This window comes from Rana temporaria, chromosome 6 (genome assembly GCF_905171775.1).
Source record: "Rana temporaria chromosome 6, aRanTem1.1, whole genome shotgun sequence".
Taxonomy (NCBI): domain Eukaryota; kingdom Metazoa; phylum Chordata; class Amphibia; order Anura; family Ranidae; genus Rana; species Rana temporaria.
The window spans coordinates 53,440,485-53,467,101 of record NC_053494.1 but is presented as its reverse complement, the minus strand read 5'-3'; the positions used below and the strand labels follow the sequence as shown (position 1 = coordinate 53,467,101).

The window sequence follows — 26,617 nt, the reverse complement described above, 5'->3', positions numbered from 1 at the left end:
GTTCAGACATAACAGAGTAGGAGAGAAACTGGAATATCCAGGTAGGCAGTGTTCCAGGCAGTAATGGGAAGGAAATCGTAAAGTTCCAGAGGCCCAATCAATCTGGGGGTTGTGGACCCGGAGCCAGGGGATGCCAAGGATCACTGGAAACAAGGGTGAAGAAATTACATCCAGAATTAACAATTCTCTATGATTAGCGGAAGTAGAAGCAGGTAGAGGAAGGGTTTCTTGGGTTACTTGACCCGATTTAATGTGGGATCCGTCGGCCAGAAAAACGGAAAGTCTGAAGTCTTTCTTTCGAAGAGGAATGTGGTGCAGACTGGCGAAGGTGGCATCAATAAAACAACTGCAGGCGCCGGAGTCAATAATTGCGTTGACCGGAATCGTTCTTTCTGGGAGCTGCAAAGACAGAGAAAAAGCAAGGTGTGTTGTATTGGTTGAGAGAGCGGAAACGTTGATAGGAACAGAAAAACGACACTTACGCATCTTGATGGGGCAGTTGGCGACATAATGACCAGGCTCACCGCAGTAGAGGCACAGATTTAGCTGCCGACGACGTGTACGTTCTTCAGGAGGCAGAGTGGGTCGCATGACCCCAAGTTGCATAGGCTCAGAAGTATCAGGAGGAGAGCTGGCCGTACTAGAATGGACGGGTGGTTGGTAGCGAGAAGCAGGCATGGGCGCTTTAGTAGTGACCCATACAGGGCGACTTAGATGAGAAAATCGCTCTGCTCGTCGCTCTCGTAGGCGTCGGTCAATCTGTATAGATTTATCAATTAAGTCCTCCAAGGTATCAGGAACCCCAATACGGGACAACTCATCCTTTAGGGTTTCTGAAAGTCCCAAACGGAATTGGTGCCGCAGAGCTGCGCTGTTCCACTGGGTGTCCGCACTCCAGCGGCGAAAGTCCATAACATACTCCTCAACGGCTCGGCGGCCTTGTTGAAGCGCAAGCAGGGCGGCCTCAGCAGTAGCAGTCCGCTGAGGATCGTCATAGAGTTGTGCCATGGCCTGAAAGAAAGCAAGTAGAGTCTCTGTGTTGGTGCCATTTTCCTCCAATAGTCGGTGCGCCCAGGTTAGAGGCTCTCCTTGAAGAAGCGACACCACAAATCCCACCTTTGTGGCTTCTAAGGAAAAAGTCCTAGGTTGGAGGGCAAAATATAATTGGCAGGTATTGCGGAAATTCTGGAATTTGGAGCGATCCCCGGTGAACCGCTCTGGCATTGGAACCCTGGGTTCGGGTGGTAGCATCACTACAGTTGGAGCAGCGGCTGATGAAGACAATCTGGCGGAAGGTTCAGGAGCTGCGTCTCCGGACAGATTCTGTATTTGACCTTCCAGTCGCATGTAGCCGTCCTGTAGATTTTTAACAGCTTGGGTGAGAGATGCGAGGTGTTTACAAATCTCCTCCATGGCTGGGGCCACTCCTGAGGGCTCTGTCATGGCTGTCTGATACTGTTATGTATCACGTACCTGGTAACCAGAGCCCGGTTGTAGGAGTAGGCCTCTCTTACAGCTCCGGCTTGTCAGCTGCTGGATAGGGAACAGCAGACTCAAGAGCCTGGCGGGGTAGGAGTGCCGGCTGGCTGGATAGATGAGTAGATGTAGATCACTGTTGGAAGTGTAGACTGGAGCTGAAGTAACCGGAAGCAGGGTCCGTGACACTGACAGAAGATTCACAGCAACAACTGAGAAGGCAAGCTGGTTAATAGACAGCAGACGGAAGCAGGGTCAAACAAGCCGGATCACATTAGATAGTTCAGATAGTCAGATGGGGTAAGCAGGAGAGTCGTCGTGGTACAGGCAGGTAGGTCAGGCAACGGTGGATCAATCAGAGGTAGGTCGATAGCAGCCGAGGTCAGGATCGGAGAGGTGCGGAAGGTCAAATAAGCTGGGTCAAAAGGTAATAGCAGGTAATCAGGTTTCTTCAGGTAAACAACGTTCAGAGACTGTAGATCAGACAGCAATGTGCTGGAGCTGTCAGTGTCCATTTAAAGCCGTTTTTGGCGCCAAGGAATCAGCGCGCACGCGCGCGCTCCCGCCGTGCACGCGCGCGCACCACAGGCGCGCGACGATGTGCAATTTGCGCGCCGCTGTTTTAACCCTCTGGAAGGGTTCCGAGACTGAGAGGTGAGTCCCTGACACCCCCTTTCCTGGCCTCCCAGGCTGCATGCTCGAATAAGGGTCTGCTATTGTTTTTTGGGGGGAACTTTTTTTAAATTTTGGAGTGGGGATTTCCCTCAAAATCCATACCAGACCTAAAGGGGGGATTTAGTCATCTGTGTCTCAGGTCAAATACATTCCAGTTCCTTAAAAGGGTACCTCCACTTTTGAAGGAAAAACAAAATAGCAAAACAAATAAGAATATAGTGTATACAATTACGACACAAGCCATATTGTAATTGAATGTGATTAAAAATGACCTTCCCCTTTCAATCTACAGTGATGTAAATTTCTGTGCAATGCAATGTGGCTACCTGGAGGAGTTCTGTACACAGATGGTATACAGAACACCCCCCTGAAATTTTATTTTCTGTTTGTGTAAGAGACAAATCAGATTTTGGGCATCCCCTACAACAAAATGTCATTTTGGTGAGATACTCCCAAAGGGAAATTACTTCTAAAGGGATGCAGACCCTGCCAATTTCTTCATTAGAACCCTACAGGTGCTGCAACTAGCTGATCATTATAGAACCACTCCCATACAGATTCACAGACACATAAAAACAAACGGCTATTTCTTCAGACTACCACAAGGTAGGAATCTGCAACAAAGTTGGTTAAAATCCCTGCAATGTACATGCAGAGGCCAATGTTTTTTACTCAACAAAAATGGAGATACTTTAAGCTTGTCTGGAGCATTGCTTGCAGTTGCAGAAAAGGCTGTGGTACCAGAAACCACGTGGAGTTTATTAAATTCAGGAGTGGAAGTAAAACTACTAGCACTTTCTTTTTGTTGTTCATGCAGATGGTGGCCAGTCTGAACTGATATTTGGACTCCTTTTTCCAGGGTTCTAGATGTAAAGCAATCTTATTTTTTATGGTCTAACTGTATTTGCAGTTATTTGCATTGGTAATTTAGAGTCAGAACTATTAGTTCTGTTGTCTACTTCCCAGATTGCATGACTAACAATTTGTCTACAGCTGCATATTACAGTAGAACCATTTAGTCATGGCCAAACACATTCTGCGTGGCACAAATATCCAATTTCTCATGGAATAATTTGTCAATCAAACGCTATTTGAGTGTGAACAAAGGCATACACAGATGTTGTCTCATGAGAGTTCAACTGTTACAACATCATTCATAGTCTAAAATAGGAATTACATACTGTATTCCTGCACAAGGTCAACCCAGTACTGTGTGTGTACACATATGGCTTCTTGACTGCTGAGTCGCATAGACCTAAGAAAAAACAACTGTTAACATAACAAACCCTTTTACCCCCACCCCCATAAAGAACCACACTTACAACTAGGGTTGTCCCGATACCACTTTTTTAAGACGGAGTACAAGTACCGATACTTTTTTTCAAGTACTCGCCGATACAGAATACCGAATCCTTCTGTATGTAGTGGGTTGTGAAGCATGGTGGGTGCAGAGTAGTTAAAGTTATTGGGCGCCAGACACTTCTTGGATGCAAAAGAAAATTTATTCCTCTTAACAAAAATATTTTGGGGGAGAGAGGGTTAGGGCCAGGACAGGTAGTTGCAAGATAAATTGGCAGACTCTGAGACTTCAATAGGAGGACAGCCATGCAGGGAAAGGCATCTAGCAAGACGCCACATCTGCATGTGCAAGAATGCTATCTCCTATGGTAACAGTCTTTAACAGTTCCTAACAAAAGCTTAACAATTCCTTCACTTTCAACACAATCACTCCTTGTAGTTCTTTGGGACACTGAGCTCCCGATCTCTCACTAGACCCACTGATTCACTGCCACTGAATCCCTTGAGCTCCTCCAATCTTCATGGTGGTATCTTCCTCAAGCGTCACCCTCTTCTCTACTGGGTCCCTAGCTTGGCACTCTAGATGCCTCTCAAGCTTTACCCCTGCTCAGTCCCTGGCTTGGCACACAAGGCTGCTCTACAAGTGTCACCTCAGCTGGCTGTGTCCCTGGCTTGATTCCCACTGAAGTTTCCAGATTCTTCACTGTCCCCGGTTGGTGAGAATGCTGCTCCAGTACTTGCTTCAGTTACCCACTTTGGTCCCTGGTAATAGGGCAGATAGTCCCTTACTGGCGACAGCTTCCCCTCTACCTCTGACCACGACAGTTTCTCCGGTCAACAGAACCGTCACTCTTGGTTGGACTGCAAGCCGCGGTCCCAACCCTCTTGCTTCTGCATATGTCCTCAGACAGCCTAGCACCAGATGTGCCTGGAATAGGCCCCATTTCCGGCCTAGCAGCCCAGGGCAGCAAAATACACATCCACCCAGACAGCCGTCCAAGTGGCACAGAACCCCTGATCACCTGACCTCACCTAAATAAATAGGCTCTCCCAGCAGACCAAGGGACCTAAAAAAATCCCTGCCCAATGACTGAGACACCCCATCTATTCCTAATATGTCCTTGCAATGCCATTTTCTTATCTAATGTCACCAGATACCCGGTCATCTAGCATCAAAAGAGAGAAGTGCAGCAAATCCAGAATTAGCGTGAAATCAACTGACCTCCTATCAATCGGCCAAGTCAACTATCACTTGGCAGGTAAATTTGCTAGCATCCCTGCCTAAATATTAAGGTGCTACATTTGTTTTGTCAGAAACATATAACATGTGCAGATGTAGCACCCTCCTAGGTAGGTTCTAGAAGAGAGTATAGTTTTTGAGTCTTTCTGCTTACCAGGAAGATTGCAAGTTACATTTAGAGTGCTCTCTGCCTACCAGGGAACATGATCTATTGATAGGATCTGCTCATGATACTCAGGTTCAGATCAGCTTGTCTGAATGTTCCACGCTGGTCCAATAGGGAAGCTTATTGGACAGTGGGAGGAAACCTGACAAATGAGGGCACATGCATTGTTTCAGCTCTGGCTATTTGCAGAGGAAATTGCCTCGTTGCATGCTGGGTGACCTTATAAATGCCCAGGGCACATGTGCTCAGGGTCTTTGGCTTGAAGGTGGGGTTCCAGAGGGAGGGGGTGGCTGCCCCTCCTCCGTAGAAGTTGCTATGCAGTCCTGGGTAGTCGACCTGAGGGCCTGAAAGTCAGAGAGAAGCTGAGCCCAGAGGTCCTGCAGAGCTGACTGGAAGGGAGACACCAGGAAGGATCTGATTCTGCCTACTGTGAGTACATATTTGTGTCATGGGGCCTGTCCTGTGAGGCCCAATCCTTTCAGCTAGAAAAGTCAGTGTACGGCTGTCAGTCAAGGGGATGCTAGAGAGTGTCCCGAAGATATAGTAGTTGCATCAAGTTTGCTGCTAGAGCAGTGGTTTTCAACCTTCTAGTGCTGTGACCCCTTGATAAAATTTCCCAAGTTGTGTGGACCCCTAACAGTAGTTGGGATGAGTGGCAATGCTGGCGAGAGTTCTGATCGGCCAATTTAATTGCTCTGGCTCAAGGTCATCTGCTGATCTGAAAACTGTAGTGTGGACTTTTAATGGCAACTCTAATCAAAGGTAGTGTTACTCACTGTGTCTCCAGCTTTGTGGTGTCTCGCAGCAGTAACACCTATGCCAAAATCGGGAGGTGGGGTCTCCTCCAGCCCCTCCCACTTTACATTCCTCACCAGTCAGCTGACCTCTAGTCACTAAATGGGCGGCTGTGAAGAGGCTGAGTGGCAGCCACGGGCTCCAGGAACAGCCCAGCTGGGTGGCCGCGAAAAGGCTGGAAGAGTGGTGTGGGCTTCAGGAACATTCCAGGATTCAGTGACCCCTGGCAATCATCATTTGACCCCCGAGGGGGTCACGACCGCCAGGTTGAGAACAACTGTGCTAGAGAGAGCAAGAAAACTTAATTCTTCCATACAACTGGCAGTATGATAAAAGCAGTATGTCTGCTTCCACAAGTAATCCGGTGAGGCCAAATGAGTTGTCCTTATCTACTATGAATAGTTCAGTTGGAGTATCCCACTATTCCCTCCATTAATCCAAGTTCCACAATATAAACAAAATATAAAAATACCCTGGGCTGTTTATTGAGTAACAAGCAAACAGGAGTATGGAGGGATATGTGAAAAACTGCCAGCAACTGTCTGCAGGTAATCAAAGGGCGGCCTAAGAGGTCCACATACAGCAAGCCCTATGGGGACAGTGCTGCACAGACATCATAACTCGGATTCCAGAGGGATTCATCCCTTTCTACTATACCCACCATTTACCTACTGACTGCTAGAATCCTCAACTCTTTCTTAAGGATTTATCTTCCTTTCATTTAGAGCTCCAACTTGTCGTTGAAGACTGTGTTCAGGCCTGACACTTGGACTATCTTTCTCCCATGAACTGCAGGGTGTGATCTGGCTCTGTATACAGCTTAAAAAGATCCATAGCAGTAAAGTCACTGCAGGCCAGCCATTTTGCTATAGTCATATAGCCAGATTCAGAAAGACTTACGCCGGCGTATCTACAGATACGCGGCGTAAGTGTAAATATGCGCCGGCGTATTTATGTTCCGTACCCACAGAACAAGATACGCCTGAAAATAGGCTTCCTCCGACCGACGTAACTTTCCTACGCTGGGGTATCGTGGGCGCATATTTACGCTCGACGCATCTTGCGCTCACATTGATTTCCTATTCAAATATGCAAGTGAGGGAGATACACCGATTCACGCATGTAAGTGCGCCCGATGCAGGCTACTTGCGGTGCGCGTAAGTCGTACGTCAGGCCTAAAGTTATTCCATCAAAAAGCTGGAATATCTTTGCACCAGACGTGCACAGGTCAGCTGGAGAGCAGCTACAGCAGCACCGTTACGGACAAGCTGAGCAACCACACTTGCAGGACAACACATCTGTGTGCCAACATGCCAGGGGCAGCCGTGGTCCTAGCACTACTAATGGGTCCACCGACTCGTAGGAGGGCACGGGAGAGGATATACCGCACGTGCATGGACGTCTTTAGCATGGGTGATTCAGAGGTGTATTGCATCTTCAGATTCAGCCCTAATGCCATCTTAGAATTAGCCACAACCCTGCATGATGACATCACCAGCAAGACACATCGTGCACATGCAGTGCAGCCACTGGTCAAGGTACTGGCAACACTGCATTTCCTCGCCAGTGGATCTTTTCAGCGTACAATTGGAGTCGTGGTTGGGATGTCACAATCCACCATGAGCAGATGTGTGCACCAGGTTGTCCCCGCAATCCTCAGACGCATGTCCTACCACTTCATCAGACCCACCCAGGAGCATCTGCAGCAGAAGACAATAGAGGATTTCCACAGAATTGCCAGATTCCCACGCACTGTGGGGGCCATTGATTGCACACATGTGGCACTATGGCCCCCCCGTGACACATAGCACATATACCGCAATCGGAAGCAGTGGCATTCCATCAACGTACAGGTGATAGCCGATGCCCAATGCCTCATATGGCATGTCCGTGCCAAACACCCAGGGTCCAACCACGACAGCTACATATACCGTCAAAGCAACATCCCAACGGATTTTGAACAGAACGTGTATGGGGACAGCTGGCTGGTTGGTGAGTGACATGGGTGTTAGGCATGACTGTCCAAACCCATTATGAAGACATCACGAGGGGCACATGCACGACTAACATCCTCCTGTCTTTTCCCTTCCAGGTGACTCTGCATAAGCACTTGGACCCCATCGCCTGACTCCATACCGGACTCCCCAAACCACAGGAGAGCAAAACTACAATGCTGCACACATACGTACACGTGCAGTGGTGGAACGCACATTTGGCCTCCTGAAGTCCCGTTTCCGATGCCTGGATAAGTCTGGGGGGACCCTGTTGTATTCCCCAAACTTTGTGTGCCAGATCATCGGTGCGTGTTGCATTCTACACAACTACGCCATGAGAAAGGGCCTGGAGATTGACCTACGTGATGACCTGACCCCCGAACCACACAGTCCCCCCCTAACCGAGGGTAGCCCGTCTGCTGAGGGAGCAGCAGTCAGGAGACGCCTCACAGAAGACATGTTTGCACGTTAACACACACACATTCATCATGGCACAAGGAGAATGCACGCATGGACACCACTGTGGTCCCTAGCTCACACACCCCACATCCACATCACATTGGATTAGCCCAAGTCCACCATGCAGGACTTGGGAGCAGCAACACCACGCCAAGGCTCCAATTGGCAGGAGTGTCACCCCCCCATTCACACACCAGTCACACTGTAGCCAGCACTCCTCACTGTGTGCTTTAAAAAAAAAAAGCTCACGACCTGAGCATAGAAAAAAAAGTAAAAAAAAAAAAGCCACTTATTTGGGCTGATGGGGGCTGTGCCTGGTGGCATCTTTCTGGCTCCTCAGCTGCCTGGGGGGAGCCTGGGGTGGGGGGGTGGGACATCTGGAGGTGGCTCATCCCCGGGTCTGCCACTCCTGGCAGGTGATGGCTGCCTGCCCTCCAAGGCCACGGCAATCCGGCTCAGAAAGACATTTGTCTGGGCCTGCATCCTTAGCTGGCGGGTGATGTTATGCCGCTGGTTGCGCTGCCTCTGTCTCCCCTCCTCCTGGATGGCAGCCATATTGGCATTGACGGCCTCAGTAAGGCTTTGAACCTCGCCCACCAGGTTCACAGTGGTGGCCTGCAGGTCCCCCACACAGGTGACCACTGCAGCACTATTGGCATTGCCATCCAGCACTGCATCGTAGATTTGGCCAGTGTTATGTGCCATCTGCTGCAGGTGCCTGGCTATATCCCCCATATGCCGGGTCTGCTGGCCCTGGTCCAGGGCTATTTGGTCCTGGACACTGATAGGTACATCCCTGGTCTTCCTTGTCGCCTTTCTTGGGGCAGAAGACGCTTGCGAGCGGGTGTATGGTGAGCCCCTTGAGGGGGTTCCCCTGCTGGTGGCAAACACAGAGGGGCTTCCCCTGATGGGGGGGGAGTTGCGAGAGGGCCCAGGCAGAACACTGGACTCCTCTATAATCAGGCCTATCTGCCCTAGGTCCACCGACTCCTCTACCACCTCCTCGAGAGGGAGGTGTGGGCACTCCCCTCCACCGCTGGATCTTGGGCGTCTTGCTGAGGCTGCTCCGGGGACGATGTGGTGGGATGGCCACCGGCAGCAAATGTGCCCGCTCCCTCCTGCACATCTGTGGATGACATAAAGCAGTCACATGTTGGGGGACCCACACACTTGTCACATGTTCCCTTCCACCCCCTTACATGCTACACACCGGATAGGGGATATAAAACACTTACCTGTCCTTAAGGCCTCATCACGGGAATCAAAGCCCTCAACTCTCTCCAACTGCTCCCTCTGCAGACACCGGGCGACCATCTCCTCATCCGGGGTCAAAACAATATTGCAGGGTGGTCCACCCCCCCGTGCCACTCTGGTGCCTCCTTGCTAGTACTGGGTTGGACCCCTTTTGCCTTCAAAACTGTCTTAATTCTTTGTGCCAAAGTGTGCCAAGAAAATATCCCCACACCATTACACCACCACCACCAGACTGAACCATTGATACAAGGCCGGATTGATCCATGCTTTCATGTTGTTTATGCCAAATTCTGACCCTTAATCTGAATTTCGCAGCTGAAATCGAGACTCAACAGACCAGGCAATGTTTTTCCAATCTACTATTGTCCAATTTTGGTGTGCCTGTGCAAAATGTAGCCTCAGTTTCCTGTTCTTTGCTGACAGGAGTGGCACCGGAATGGTCTTCTTCTTCTGTAGCCCATCTGCTTCAGGGTTTGATGTTTTGTGCATTCAGAGATGGTATTCTGCATACCTTGGTTGTAACGAGTGGCTGTTTAAGTTACTGTTGCTTTTCCATCATCTCGAACCGGTCTGCCCATTCTCCTCTGACATCAACCATTAATCCAGTGACACCACGGATGCAGGGACATATTTCCTCCCAGTGACACCATTGACACAGGAGCATTTTGCCCTTACAGTGACACTACTGATGCAGGGAAAGTTTTTCCTCCCATTGATACTGAGGCCTTGTACACACGACCGAGAAACTCGACAGAATCCATCAAGAAACTTGGGAGAGCTTTTTTGCCGAGGAAAACGGTTGTGTGTAAGTTTTTTGTCGAGGAACTCGACAAGGAAAAAAGAGAACAAGTTCTCTTTTTCCTCGACGGGAGTCTCAATTTCCTCGTCGTGTTCCTCGTCAGGCTGGTTTTCGACGAGAAACTCGAGCGTGTGTATGCTAAGAAACCCTCGCATGCTCAGAATAAAGTATGAGACGGGAGTAAAAGTCTTATTGACCCCATATCTCACTGTAAAGAGGACCTGTCATGCTATATTCCTATTACAAGGGATGTTTACATTCCTTGCAATAGGAATAAAAGTAATCAAAACATTTATTTTTGGGGAAAAACGTGTCAAACTAAAATAAATAAAGTAAAATGAACAATAAAAATAAAAAAATACCATTTAAAGCGCCCCTGTTCCCACGTGCTCGTATACAGAAGCGAACGTGCACGTAAGTCCCGCCCACATATGAAAACGGTGTTCAAACCACACATGTGAGGTACCGCTGCGAACGTTAGAGCGAGAGCAATCATTTTGGCCCTAGACCTCTTCTCCAACTAAAAAGATGTAACCAGTAAAAACATTTAAAGCGTCACCTATGGGGATTTTTAAGTAGCGAAGTTTGGCGCCATTCCACAAGTGTGTGCAATATTGAAGGGTGACATGTTGGGTATCCATTTACTCGGCGTAACTTCATATTTCATATTATGCAAAAACATTGGGCTAACTTTAATGGTTTTTTTTTTTAAAAGCACAAAACTGTTTTATTTCCCAAAAAAATGCGTTCGAAAAATTGCTGTGCAAATACCATGCGCGATAAAAAGTTGCAACGACCGCCATTGTATTCTCTAGGGTCTTTGCTAAAAAAGCATATATAATGTTTTGGGGTTCTATGTAATTTTCTAGCAAATAAATTATGATTTTTCCATGTAGGAGAGAAATGTTAGAATTGGTCTGGGTGTCTCTTCCCCTGATAATGTACTGCGCTTAGGGAAACTGCCCTGTTCTGAGCTCTTGGGGTGCCCCTGATTTTTGTACCTAACAGTACCTGTATTTATATGTGATGTTGTAACCTTGCTTTGTTCTCTCAATAAAACATCTCTGTTAAAAAAAAAAAAGAATTGGTCTGGGTGCTCCAGAACGCCTGAAGGTGCTCCCTGCATGTTGGGCCTCTGTATGTGGCCACGCTGTGTAAAAGTCTCACACATGTGGTATCGCCATACTCGGGAGAAATAGCAGAATGTGTTTTGGGGTGTAATTTGTGGTATGCATATGCTCTTTTTTCATTTATAGCGAAAAAATAAAAACCGCAGAGGTGATCAAATACCACCAAAAGAAAGCTCTATTTGTGGGAAAAAAAGGATAAAAATTTCATTTGGTTACAGTGTTGTATGACTGAGTTATTGTCATTCAAAATGTGAGAGCACCGAAAGCTGAAAATTGGTCTGGTTATTAAGGGTGTTTAAGTGCCCAGTTGTCAAGTGGTTAAATGAACCTGCACACAGGAAGGAACACACGATAACCAATTTTTATTCTAAAATGTAAGAAAAAATTATTTGGGCTTTAAACGTTTTTGTTTTCTGTCAAATTGCCTATTTTGAAGTACAGTATGTGTGAAGCTTACATTTTTTTTTTATACTAAATGGAGTAGGGACACTCCTGTGTCTGTTACGTCAAGTAGATATGGATTTATTTCCTGTCACAGAGGTAGTAGTAAAAAAAATAAAGTAAAACAAAATTTCTCCAAATCGTGGGAAAAATTCCCGCTTTGACCGCTGTCACTAAAATAGGCATCCCTGTTGGAAGAGTTCCCCTATCTCCTGTTACTGCGAAAGGTTGTAAAATTTTGGGTCATAATTTTCTGTACGAGAGACAATAGGCACAAGGAGAAATACAGAAAGTTAATTTCCTCATTGGGGACACAAAAAACAAAAACCTGATAGGGCATCTAACCCATCCACACCTTATTGAAAATTTAAAAAAAAGTTTTGGTTTTACATACACTTTATTGAGCTCTGGCTTTTACGAAGCTTTTGCTGAGATTATGATGTTTGATTCATTACAAGTTAAGTTTTTAGCACCTTTACATGAGTTACACATAGTTCATACATCTGCTGTATGACCATTATTATTTGTAATAGTTCTCAGTGTTCTTTGTACAATATTATTACATAAATAAGAACTGGAGTTTAGCACATGAACTCAACTTCACCTTATGTACCCACCAGATATGCAGATGTTTAATCAGAGCTTTTTCCAGTTGCTTTGGATTTACTCTATTACCTGATGCATTTTTCCTAACAGAAGCCTTGACCCAACATTTCTCCATGTTAACTCGCTGGTATGTCCGCTTGGTGCAGCATAATATTTCATCCAGATTTCTGGCATTGCAATCTCAGGCTCCATATGCCAAACAACTCAGCAGCATGCCAGCACTGTAAGTGAAACACAACCTGCAACTTAAGATAGGCTCAGAGTTCACAGACCACTGAGCAATGTAAGATTCAGCAGCGTTCCGTTCCATTGCAACTGGACCCCTGCATTAGGCACTGGTCATTTTAGATAGCTTCCAATTTTTTTCAAGCCTTAGAAAAATATTACAAATACAAATGCACAATTATTTAAACCCATGTTTAAATAATGTTTATGTTTCAATAATTTTATTAAAGTTTTGCAATACAAAGTACAAATATGTCATCTTTTCATTGCGTAGTATATAACACATTTAGGGAGTCATACATGGAATATTCTAAAAGACTTGAGGAATCCACCTCGTATAACATACACGGGCCGTTATCACTTCCTAATGTGGACTGTAACACATCTGCTCAATTAAGTATGTTACATGTACCGGTCTCAACCAAGAATCTTAAACTTTACACATTACCACTGCGTTAAAATAATGTTTAAAGTTAAATTAATTTTAAAGCTAAGCTGATATACTAATATTTTGAAGAAATAAAAAAAATAATATGAATATAGGTTTTCACATGGGTATAACTTTTCATGCTTTTAAACATCCCCATAGTTGTCTACAGAATGAATGAGGCAAACTTCAAATCCTAACCAGAATCCTTTGTTTTTTATATAAAACCCAATAAAAAAAGGTATAAACATTTAAAAGTAACTAGTACTTCCCTAGAAATGTGATCTCAAACATTATGGGAAACAAGTACTGTGGCTTCAGCAATTATATTGGATTACATCTTAGAGTCAGCAGCCAGTAGTCAAGGGAGCCGAACAAAATGTTAAGATTGCTCTTGGCTTTCCACACTGTGTTCATGTTATGCGATAGCTTGTAGTAAGTAAAGCTATTGTAAAAACATGAGGTCATTTTTATTTAGGAGTATCTTCTTAGGTTCTCTAATTTTTAATAGGAGCTGCAAAATGAAATCTCAGAAATGTAAAAGATACTAAATATCTTTATTTTTGTAAATAAAAGTTGTAAAATAGTGGTAGTAGCAAATGTAGTAGTAATAGTAGACCTTGGTAATGAACACAGTTAAATAAATAAAATAAAAATAATAAATAAAATACTATAAATGTATAAAAATGATTTGAAATAAATCGTTTTATGTTTGTGAATTAAGTAGTTTAAGTTTATTTTTAAATGGTAAGACGTAAGTTTGCCTAGCAATGAAATTGGAATTAGATAACTATAATCACATATAATTTGTATAACCCCTGCTTGTCAACCAAAACATGCTTTAAAATTACGAAATTCTGCAGAATTTTCAGTGTATTTGTTTTTTGTTACAATAATAAAAAAAGGAAAATGAATTGTCAAACAATTTTTTTATTTAAATAATTTTTATTTTTGTTTTTCCAACTTCCAGCCACAGCTTCAACATTGTGATTGGTCAAGATCACTATGCGCCATCCATGAACACTTAAGACGTAACATTGAGTGAGCAGAATACCTGTACATTGTTAGATTTTTCAATAGTCCCAAAAAGAGTTAACATACAGGCATTTTACCAATGCCATGAGACAGTATAAAAATGCACAAATAAGTGCCAGCCGTGAATGAGGTGTCTGTTGGGTGAAAAGTGAGGGTTCCGTTCTTGAAGTCTTTTGGTCTTGGGCTGTTTATGCCTTCACCAGAGCCTGGAATTCTGGAATGTAAAACAAAGTAAAACAATTAATAATAGCCCCTAAAATGTTTGCCTATCACTGCAACTAAGTCATAAATAAAACATTTTTAATTTTAGGAAATATTCAATTTCTTGATCCTTCTAAAAGCTTATAGTTCCTTAAAAAAGTTATATTGCCTTAAGCACCTTAAACTAGTTAAGAGACATTAAAAAGAAACCTGAAATAGTAACTTAACAAAATGTGTGAAGAGTTGATCAGGAAGTGCGTCATTAACCAAAACAACTCTTACATTCGAACATAAACTGTATGAAATATGGAATATAGCTATATCATTAATAATTATAAAAAAAAAATGTAAGGCAAAACAAGATTTCAGTATTAGAGAATAGAAAAAAAAAAACGATTCTATTAGTGCTGTTTTACACTTAGCTACTAAAAGAGCAGCACCTACATTTAAGAAGAGTTTATGGTTTAATTATTTATTGTTATGTTGGCATATTAGTTGAATTAATAGCATACCCCTCGAAATTTTAACAAAAAAATGATATATTAATCCCAGCCAGAGTTCATATAAGCTCTGCACCCAGCTTGTCTAAGTTTAGAAAAATTGCCCCATTTTAAAAGCCCCTCCCATTTCAGGACCAGCCCAACATAAAAGGACAGCTGACAGATGTGTAAAAGCATCATTTATGTAGAGGTGCTGGTGGAAACAGTGCCATCAACTTCACTGGTCCCAACAACACACCTTCAGTAAACTTTATAGTTTATTCTTTTTTTAGTTTATTCGTTACATATGGAATGTGTTTATAAAGTAGGTCCTGGAACCAGTGGTATTAACTCAACTATAGTTTGAAGCTTAACTATTTTTATAGCAGCATATTTAGACTAAATACTGTTACTCAATTTTGTTGTAGAGAGCATTGATGCAGAAGCATTTTCAGATAACTTCTGACCTCGGTTTTAAGAGTGGCCTTCACTAAATTTGACAGCTTGGCAGCACCATCACAATACCACAGCAATTCAATTTGTTATATGAGTATTGTGAACTAAGATAAAAAGCTTACCTTCTACTCCAATCTTGCCATCTCCATCAGAGTCACCAGCCTTCAGGAAAGCTGCAGTCTCAGCACTGCTCAGAGCTCTGGCTTTAGAATTGAAGTTCTGGAGGAAAAGGCTGGCATCGAACAAAGAAAAAATAAATAAATAATGGCATGTTACACAACAGAAAACAAAAAATCTGTAAGGTTTTATATTTACCATTACAACACTATTGGGCTTAAAACATTTAAATATTAATTTTCTTTAAACCAATGTTGAATCACCCGCTAACTCTCTTTTCTCAGCACCCAGCATCAAGCTTTCAAGTTACCAGGTCTACAGACATGGGCCAACACTGAATTCAGTGGGTAAATTAGGTCTAATGCCCACCTATAACAAATATTATTTAAAAAGACAGACTGTTACATCTGTTTGGTTTCAGATTTTTATATCTCTACTAACATAATTAATGCCCCAGTGACCGACTGTATTTGAATCCAAAAAGTGTTTACCTAAGTTCTTCTTCCTCAATGAATCCACTCCTGTCCATGTCAAGAATTTCGAATACTTTCTTGGCATCACCTGCACTCTTTCCGGCCAAGCCAACCTTCTGGAAAAAGGTTTTGTAAGTGAATGAACCTTCAGCTGAAAGAAAAGCAAGACAGCATAAATATAACATTTTCTATCTCTAAATGCAAAATTCATTTTACTAAACAGAAACATGTGGGTGATCTGAAATCTGGCCTATTTTCTATAGTTTTTTTTTTATTTTATGTGTTTTATTTATTGCTAATAAAAGTAATTTAAAGCATTTAAAGATGCATTTAGCATAAGGAAGAATTCCTTATATACATATATATATATATATATATATATATATATATATATCATACACATACACACTAAGTTTTTGTGGTAGAATTCATGCTTTAGTTAAAATATGTTTTGCTATGCACACTCTACTTGCAGTTGGTCTACTTACTTGTAATTGCAGTTGTAGATTGTGGGGTTGATATACTAAAAGCAAGTAGGCTGTTTATTTACAAGGACATTTTCACTTTGCAAGTACAAAGTGAAGCTCTGCTCGCTTCCATCATCCAGTTATGCAAGTAAGAAATATATATATATATATATATATATATATATATATATATATTCCTTGTATGTGATTGGGTATTCCTTGCAAAGAGCCTACTTGCCTTTAGTAAATCAAGCCCCATAAGTGAATATATACACAAGTTTAGTAGTAGTGCAATACAAAAAAAACAATATTTACATACAAACTGTGGTATTCTATATTAGCCACATTTCAATTTACTGTAATCATTTCTGTTGAATTGTTAATTTACTTGTAGTCCTGTTATTGAATAGGCATGGTACTGTTATGGTATAAATAACAGCCTAGATAGCTAGCTGTACATACCAGTACAGCTCTGTATTATTAAATGGGAATGGTTTTCTGGATTAAGTATTAATCTTTAACTTACCCTTCACACTCTCAAGTGCGGCCTCAATGTCCTTCTGGGAGAGAATGTCAGTGATCTTAGACATGTTTGTTCTGTAAATGAAAAGGTTTGCATTAAACTAGTTATTAATTAAAATGAAAATCCTTAAATGTTCCCCAATAAAGAATGTCTGGTATCAAAATGTCCATTGCATTTGGTCTATGGGCACTTAAAAACTCAAATCAAATTTTTTTTCACCTTCACTCTTCATTTATAAAATAAAATGCAAAGATAGTGAGTGAAGAAAGAAAGGCTGTTATTAATATTCTTTTTTTTAAGTAATTTGTATATTCAGTTTGTAAATAATTTTTATCTTCTAATTTTTTTAAATAAATGACTTAATGACTATTTAAACGATAATCTTGAGGAGTAATAAAGCTTTTTTTTCTTCCACTTCCAGAGGTTATGCTTCTGTATAATATTCCCCTTATTATGATATTCCTTGAGTTCTGTGTCCAAATCTTCTCTCCCTTGGGCTGCTGCAATCCCTTGGTCTGATGTGTCCCATGTGTCTGCATCTTAGCTGCTTACCTTGTGGTGGTTTAGGCTGGGCAGAGAGGAGACCTGTTTGGCAGTGGAGTGCTTGCTGAGTGTCCCCCTCAGGGCAAGCCCCATTTATATATACTTTAAGTTGCATACCATATACAGATCTTAGGTCCCAGCGTCACGGATAGGGAATGGTGTCAAGTGAACTTGCCTAACTAATCATCTAGCACTATTTTTATCTCGAGAGAATACATATGATATTTGCAAACGCAACAAGATAAGTGACTAGATATATAAAAAAAATACCCTGTGAGTGTAAGATTTCTGCATGCAGGAAATAGGAACATCACCATTTACCATCAAGAAGCAAAAATCCTTTTGAGAAAACTTTCCCAAAGCAATTAAGGGGTGATGGAGTTTTAAGAGGTTTACAGTTTAGCGACTTGAGTACAGCATCAAGGCTTATTATTAAGAGAGTGTAAAGAGCAGTGACCCAAAGCAGCCAATCAGATTTCAGCTTTTATTACGTTAGAGCTTTTAGAAAAATGGGGAGAAAGGGGGATTCCTGGTTAATTGCTTTGGGGGTTAGTACACTCAACACGTTTCTTTCTGTTTCACTGTACCGAAGGTTTTATGGAACATAATGTGCTACTGCAGAGAAAGGTTTACATAGTAAAGCCACACAAAGAGCAACGATGATGTATGACATTCCAAAAAATTCAAAGCAAATAGTCAGATCCCTGGCTACTGATCAAATATCAGTGATAGATTCATTTTGATTGATTGAAAATTAGTTATTTGATATATATACAATGTATATATGACATTAATTAAGAATGGCAGTCTAAAGCACAGTGGAATTGATTTGCTAAAACTGTTGAGTTCAAAATCTGCTGAAGTTCTGCATAGAAACCAATCAGATTCCAAGCAGCTGAAGTTAGAAGCCGATTGGCTACCATGCACAGCTACACAAGATTTTGCACTCTCCAGTTTTAGTAAATTAACCCCAGTGTATTAAGTGTCCATAGACCTGCACTGCATGCACCATAATGCACACACTGTGCGTTGCATTAAAAATAAGGTGTAGGTCCAGTTTTTTGTTTTCATGCCATGTACTGGCAGCCCATTCTAAATCAATCAATTGGCTGCCTTAATGCAATGCAAGAAAGGCCTCGTACACGCGACCATTTTCCTCAGCAAAATCCATCAAGAAAAATGCTGGCAGAGCATTTTTGCCAAGAAAAACGGTTGTGTGTATGTTTTTTGTCGAGAAAACTGTCGTGGATCTCGACGAGAAAAAAAGAGAACATGTTCTCTTTTTTCTCGTCGGGAGTCTCAATTTCCTGGTCGTGTTTCTCGTCGGGCTGGTTTACAATGAGAAACACATTCGTGTGTATGCTTAGAAACCCGCGTATTTTTAAGAATAAAGTATGAGACGGGAGCGCACCTTCGGTAAAAGTAGCGTTCGTAATGGACATAGCACATTCGTCACGCTGTAACAGACTGAAAAGTGCGAATCATCTTTTACCAAACTTTTACTTAACACGCAGTAACATGTGATTAGCAAAAGCAGCCCCAATGATTGTGTCAGTGGAATCAAACTTCCCCTTTTATAGTGCCGTTGTACGTCACCGCGTTTGAGAACGACGAGATTTTGTCTTGAAAGTGTGTATGCAAAGAAAGCTTGACAAGATTCTTGACAAGCCTGACAAGAACCTCGTCGAGGAAAACAACGTTTCATTTACTACGAGATTCTCGGTCGTGTGTACGAGGCCTCAGGTACAACATTTTGCAGTAGAATGTGTAAGTAGAGAGGGGGCCTAAGGCCGGGTTCACACCATCCCCGCATGTGGCTCACAGCAGGGGTCCGGTGCGTGCTGTTTCACCAGTTCTGGTCCGATTTCAGCCTGAATTTTGGGCTGGAATCAAACCTAAAACGCACCAAAAAAGGCCGCATTTTTCCGGCACACCGCACTGGACCCGCTTCAGAGATATGTGAACCGGCTCCATAGAGAGCCAGTCACATTCTCCTGCTATGCAAATTGAATGCAGGGAAACGCGCATTCAATTCGCATAGGTGTGAACCCGGCCTAAACCAGTTAAAGTGATTGTAAACGTTCACCTTAAAAAACAAGACATTCAGTTTAAAATAGAAATGAAATGCAAAATATTTGTACACATATAAAAAAAATGATAAATACCTTTATTCCCTTTTTTCCCTCTGTTCTCAGCTGCATGAGAGCTGGGGGAGGAGAAGCAGCAGCACACTGAGCTTGCCAGTGAATGGATGTGTCAGGAAAAGTCTAATCGTCGGAGGAGGGTACAAAGCATAGCTAGAGAACTGACCACGATGTGCTCTCCTGCTTAGTGTAGTCAGTTTTTAATAGGAAAGCAAGGGGAATAGCAGGAACACCAAGGATTTCGCATAAAGAACGCAATACAAGGAAAACATGATAATTTCTCATACAAGTACATGGTACAGCAGGCACATATCAGGAATATGAACTGTTGGGGTAACAAACATTTTAAGTATGCAATTTCATCTAGATAGAAAATAGTTATACAAGTGCTCCATTTCCAGCATGCTGATAAAATAATGTAGTTCTTGTATATAATCTGCCAATAAATTAGTACTTGGTAAAGAAAAATAATTACCCTTTAGCTGTGAAATTATTTATTGCATGCATGTTTGTGTACATACATATACAGTATGCAAAAACACAACCAACATTGCACTTAGTAAGGTTGTCATTTTCTGAAATGTCTCTATGAACGTTTCAAAATAGACAAATCAAACCTTCACTTTGTATGTGCCTTTGTCGTTTGCTTGTCACTGCAGAGAGAAAGGTTGCAGCAAGTTTGGCAGTCGCATTATCACTACAAGGTATATCTCTCTCCATCAACTGTTGATTTTGAGAGTTTGGCCCTTCAATGGTCAGCTCTCAAGCTGATGTACACAAGTGTTTTCCTGATATTCCTAAATACGGTTTTATGAAACTAAAAGTACATTGCAAAAGCACTGAATGGATCTGTCTATAGATTGTTACAAGATCCTAGAGAAATGCCTATGTGCACAAACCCTAGAATTGGCCATGCACCTGCCAGTTTCAGGCAATTTCAATGCATGGAAAATTGCAAATATGATTGAAATGAATTGCCAGAGACTTAGGGGTAGATCCACAAAAGGATTACGCCGGCGTATCTATTGATACGCCGGCGTAATTTTAAATTTCCTGCGTTGTATCTTTGTTTTGTATCCACAAAACAAGATACAACGGCATCTGGGATCGATCCGAGAGGCGTACGTCTTAGTACGCCGTCGGATCTTAAATGCAATTTTTCGGCGGCCGCTAGGTGGCGTTTCCGCGTCGAGTATGCAAATTAGCTATTTCCGACGATCCACGAACATTGGAGCGGCCGTCGCATTTTTTTACGTCGTTTCCATTCGGCTTTTTCCGGCGTATAGTTAAAGCTGCTATATGGTGGCGTACTCAATGTTAAGTATGGCCGTCGTTCCCACGTCTAATTTTAATTTTTTTGCGTTGTTTGCGTAAGTCGTTCGTGAATAGGAATATGACGTCATTTACTTTCACGTCGAATCCAATGACGTCCTTGCGGCGTACTTTGTCGCAATGCACCCTGGGATATTTTAAGGACAGCGCATGCGCCGTTAAAAAAAAACGTTGTTTACGTCGGGTCACAACGTATTTGCATAGAACACGCCCCCATCACTCCCATTTTAAATTGTGCGCCCTTACGCCGCAATAGATACACTACGCCGCCGTAACTTACCACGCAGATTCTTTGAGGTTTCACAAGAAGAAAAAGTAAGTTACAGCGGCGTAGTGTATCTTAGATACGCTACGCCTGCCTAAAGATAGGCAGATCTTTGTGGATCTGCCCCTTAGCAATCAACCACACAAGTCTGATGGCCCACCAGAATATAATCAATTGAGAGGTCAAAACTTGGAAAAAATGTTACAGCTTCAATAAAGAAGAAAAAATTGCAATTTAATTAAATGGAATTGAAATGGGAAAGGATGGTAGCAATCTTGTAGAAAGTAATCAAATTTTGCTGTTGCATTTGATAACGTTTATTTTTAATTTCTTCTTATTGCGCTCAATTAAAAGCACCATTTTATGGCTTTAATTTGTTTGTGATTTTTGACAAAAAAATAGAATTAAATGTTTGATCGCCACATCAAATTGTTTATGATCAGCATAGTCCTGGCCCTGCACATCGCAATTTTCAAACAAATTCAACTACTTTTAGCAAACTTTTGAGTTGAGACAACCTACCACTAACTCTTTTAGCTGTCTGAAGGTTTTATTATTAACTGATAGTGGTAGGTTGATCCATGTTTCTGTTCTAAAATAAAAAGCTGGATAAAAGTGTTTGAAAAATTGACACGTGTTTGGCCAGCATTTGGTTAGCCATAGAGAGGTCTCTTATTGACAGTGATAGAAATATCCCAACAGTGGGCCAGATTCACGTAGAACTGCGGCGGCGTAACGTATTGTAGATACGTTACACCGCCGCAAGTTTTCATCGCAAGTGCCTGATTCACCAAGCACTTGCGATGAAAACCTACGCCGGTGGCCTCCGGCACAAGGCGGGCCAATTCAAATGGGCGTGTGCCATTTAAATTAGGCACGCTCCCGCGCCGGACCTACTGCGCATGCTCCGTTCCGTAATTCCCGTCGTGCTTTGCGCGCCGTGACGTCATTTTTTCGAACGGCGACGCGCGTATCGTAATTCCGTATTCCCGGACGGCTTACGCAAACGTCGTTATTTTTTTAATTTTGACGCGGGAACGACGGCCATACTTTATACAGCAATACGATTGCTGCGGAAAGTTAAGGCACCAAAAAAAACTGACTAACTTTGCGACGGGAAACTAGACTAATGGCGACGTAGCGAACGTGAAAATCCGTCAGGAATCGCCGTAACTCCTAATTTGCATACCCGACGCTGGTTTACGACGCAAACTCCCCCCAGCGGCGGCTGCGGTATTGCATCCTAAGATCCGACAGTGTAAAACAATTACACCTGTCGGATCTTCTGGCTATCTATGCGTAACTGATTCTATGAATCAGTCGCATAGATAGAAACAGAGATACGACGGCGTATGAGCAGATACGCCGTCGTATCTCTTTGGTGAATCTGGCCCTTTGCTCTTATCTCTGCATTATTCAAACTCCCATTCTGACTCCATCCTGACTGCAGTGAAGGAACAGGGCACTTAGAATAAAAGGCTTGATGAAAAAAGAACAACCAGCAATCAGGCAAATTTCTGTTTGCAGTAGAACGTGCTTGGAAGTTCGCCTCATCATGGGGTTGATTTACTAAAAGCAAATTGACTGTGCACTTTGCGAAGTGCAGTTGCACTCTGCAAGGGCAGTTGCTCCAGTGCTTAGAAAATGAGGTAAAGCTTCAGAAGAATACCCAATCATGTGAGAGGAAAGTCATCAGAGTTTCTGCTCATTTACTAAGCTCTGGAGCAACTTCTCTTAAAGGGGTTGTAAAAGTTTTTTTTGTCACCTTAATGCATTCTATGCATTAAGGTGAAAAAAAAAACTGGCAATGATGGCCCCCCTGTCCCCCCTCGTTTTACTTACCTGACCCCGAATCTGCTGTGTGCGTCCCCCAGCATCCTTTTTCTCTTCGGAATCTGGCCGACAATTGGCTAGATTTGCTAGATTGATAGCAGCACAACCATTGGCTTGTGCTGCTGTCAATCACATGCAATGACGCAGCGTGCCGGGGGGTGGGGTCGTGTGATACAGTCGGCGGCTACGCCCGCAAACTAAGCCCCTTGGGAGAGCTCTTCCCATGAAGGGGGTTAGCTGATGCGGGGAGGAGCCAAGACAGCCGCCAAGGGACCCCAGAAGACAAGGATCGAGACCACTGTGTGCAAAACGAGCTGCACAGTGGAGGTAAGTATGACATGTTTGTTTTTTTAAAAATTATTTTTTAATGGGAACTTTTAGTGTCCCTTTAAAGAGTGCAGCTGCACTTTACAAAGTGCACAGTCTATTTGCCTTTAGTAAATCAACCCCTATCCATTTGTTAACCCCTGCATTGCACAGCTATCACCAAAAATGTTTGAATGAGTCTCACAGAGAATTTATTGAGTCAAGTATGATTATCCTCAGGCTATGCATTCTTTTGCTAGGTATCTCTAGCCAAGTTTAGTGCAGGCAAACACTACCATTTAGACAGATGTACAGGCTTGGAAACATCTGGGTTGTGTTCCCGGGGTACAACTGGCCATACAGCCAACTGCATGCAAAGCCCTCCAATGTCAAATATTTCACATGCTGCTCCAGGGGAGATTAGGCTCTACAATCACATCTCAGGTGTTAGCAAGGCCCTTCTCCACCAAAGCAATGAATTGTACCAGCAAAAGGGGTGTCACAGGTCTAGGGCACGCACGAGCGCCGACAGGGATCCTGTCCAATTTCAACAGGAAACAATCAGCAGTCCGGCAGGCTCGATGTCCGCCGGGACCCGCCAATCGTTCAGGACACAGGCAGAACAGCAGTCTGCCAATGTAAACAAGGCAGACCGCTGTTCTGTGAGAGGGGTGTGTACTGATCCTGTGTTTCTGCTAGGCAAGAACACGGATCTTTACCATTCCCTAGTAAAAACACCTCCCCCACAGTTAGTAAGCACAACGTAGGCACCCATTTAACCCTTTGATCGTCCCTGATGTTAACCCCTTCCCAGCCAGTGTTATTAGTGCAATGACAGTGCATATTTGTTAGCACTGATCACTGTATTAGTGTCACTGGTCACCAAAAAGTGTCAAGTGTCAGGGGTGTCTGATTTGTCTGCCACAATATCGCAGTCCCGCTAAAAGTCACTGATCGCTGCCATTACTAGTAAACTTACAAAAAAACGAGTAAAAAAAAATTATCCCATATATACATATATATTTATTTGAATTATTGGGTATGTTTTATAGCAGAAAGTAAAAAATATCGTTTTATTTTTTTTCAAAATTGTTGTCTTTTTTTGTTTAGAGCGCAAAAAATATTAAACCACATAGTTGATCAAATTCCACCAAAAGAAAGCTCTATTTGTGGGGAAAAAAAGGACAAACATATTATTTGGGTACAGCATTGCACAACCGTGCGATTGTCAGTTAAAGTAATGCAGTGTCGTATCGCAAAAAATGGCCTGGTCATGAAGGCTGGTAAATCTTCCAGAGGTGAAGTGGTTAATTGCTTTTTTTTTCACATAAAAGTTACATAGTCCAACACTACTCAAAATAACATTTGATGAAGGTCCCATTAAGGAACCAAACATTTGTAAAATCGTATTTTGTATTTGTTCCTATGTGTAATTTTACATTTGAGTAAATTGAATTAATCTTTCAGAGTTTATATCACTGATCTGAGAGCCTTGAGCCGTTTCAAACCATACAAGGGGTTAAAGGGTTTCTGTCAGGGACAGAAGGATGGATGCCAAGCAACTGAATGTGCTGTCTTCAGCCTCCTCTTACAAATCTTGTGTTACGTAGACTCAGTAATTCCCTTCACAAGTTGCAGAATATATCCAGACTGGTGCAATGCAGTTTCTTTCTGCAGAAGGGATCCAAACTAAACCTTCTATCTTCATTATTGTTGATATGTACTTAACTTTACAGACAGTATTGTATGTGCATATTGTGTTTCCTGGTTTATTCAGTGTTTATTAGACACATGCTTATTCAGGAAGACAGTGCAAGGTGCATTGCTTGTGCGCAAAGAGCAGCCTACTGTAGTCAGCCTTATTAAGAGTTTTCTGATCTGTTGCTATGGGTAATTACACACTGCACACTAACATTGGGCCAGATTCACAAAAGAGATACGACGGCGTATCTCCTGATACGCCGTCGTATCTCTGTGTTACGGCCGTCCTAACTATGCGAATGATTCATAGAATCAGTTACGCATAGCTAGCCCTAAGATCCGACAGGTGTAATTGAATTACACTGTCGGATCTTAAGGATGCAATTCTAGGCCGGCCGCTAGGTGGCGAGGCCATTGCGGTCGGCGTAGAATATGCAAATGACTAGTTACGGCGATTACCGAACGTCCGCGCTGCCCGTCGATCTAACTTTACGTCGTTTCCGCCGAGTTACGCCACGTAAAATTAGGGCTGAGCCCTAGTTGTTCTAAGCCATGTTAAGTATGGCCGTCGTTCCCGCGTTGAAATTTAAAAAACCACGTCGTTTGCGTAAGTCGTCCGTGAATGGCGCTGGACACCATTTACGTTAACGTCTAAACAAATGACGTCCGTGCGACGTCATTTAGCGCAATGCACGTCGGGTAATTTACCCGACGGAGCATGCGCAGTACGTTCGGCGCGGGAACGCGCCTAATTTAAATGGTGCCCGCCCCATTTGAATTGGGCGGGCTTGCGCCGAGCGCATTTACGTTACACCGCCGCAAGTTTACAGGTAAGAGTTCTGAGAATCAGGCACTTACGCTGTAAACCTGCGGCGGTGTAACGTAAATCAGATACGTTACGCTGCCGTGGAGCAACGTAATTGTATCTGAATATGGCCCATTGTTCTTTACATTGCCCTATTAATAAAGCCACTAATTAGGAGTAGAGTGTTCTGAAGCTATTAGTAGTTAGTGCTGATTATCTAACTCTAATGCAGCGTACACACAACCGTTTTTAATGTCATGAAAAAAAACGCCTTTTTTTCTCGACGTGATTCTTGTCAAGCCTGCCTTGCATACACACGATCGTGAAAAAAAAATGCTTGAGCAAAGCGCGGTGACGTACAACACGTACGACGGCACTATAAAGGGGAAGTTCTATTCAGATGGCGCCACCCTTTGGGCTGCTTTTGCTGATTTTGTGTTAGTAAAAGTTTGGTTGAGAGACGATTCGCTCTTTTCAGTCTGTTACAGCGTGATGAACGTGCTATCTCCATTACAAACGCTAGTTTTACCAGAATGAGTGCTCCCGTCTCATAACTTGCTTCTGAGCATGCGTGTTTTTTTTCCCGTCGTTAAAGCCTACACACGACCGTTTTCACAACGTGAAAAACGACGATGTGAAAAACTACGAGAAAAAGTAGAGCATGTTCTAAATTTTTAATGCCCATTTTTCACGTCAAGAAAAATGCTCTGGAGCCTACACACAATCGTTTTTAATGACCAATTTAAAAAATTGCATTTTTCTTGTTATGACAAACGGTCGTGTGTACGCGGCATTATACTCTGCATATCATTACCCCAACACTCCATATCAGAAATTTATTAGGGTTTCATTTGAGTTCATATCAATTGTTTTAATCAAATCGCTTTTTATTAGAAGTTTTGTGGTTTTATAAAAACAAAAAAACAAAAAAGAAAGTTGGAAAACAAAACA

General features: G+C 42.8%; 1 protein-coding gene across 1 annotated transcript; it reads right to left on the bottom strand.

Moving 5' to 3' along the window:
- Nucleotides 1–13,900: 13,900 nt before the first annotated feature.
- Nucleotides 13,901–17,396, bottom strand: LOC120943475 (parvalbumin beta-like). Its single transcript, XM_040356799.1, has 5 exons — nt 17,290–17,396; nt 16,741–16,811; nt 15,766–15,898; nt 15,280–15,389; nt 13,901–14,235 (listed from the first exon to the last, which is right to left on the bottom strand). The coding sequence occupies exons 2-5, from the start codon at nt 16,802–16,804 to the stop codon at nt 14,210–14,212; spliced, it is 333 nt and encodes a 110-aa protein (XP_040212733.1). The 5' UTR covers nt 16,805–16,811; nt 17,290–17,396; the 3' UTR covers nt 13,901–14,209.
- Nucleotides 17,397–26,617: the final 9,221 nt, after the last annotated feature.

Coding starts and splice junctions, on each gene's coding strand:
- LOC120943475 (XM_040356799.1), bottom strand. CDS start 16,804: ATGTCTAAGATCACTGACATTCTCTCCCAGAAGGACATTGAGGCCGCA. Junction 15,899..16,740: donor CGCACTTGAGAGTGTGAAGG/GTAAGTTAAAGA, acceptor CTTTTCTTTCAG/CTGAAGGTTCATTCACTTAC. Junction 14,236..15,279: donor TGGCAAGATTGGAGTAGAAG/GTAAGCTTTTTA, acceptor TTTACATTCCAG/AATTCCAGGCTCTGGTGAAG.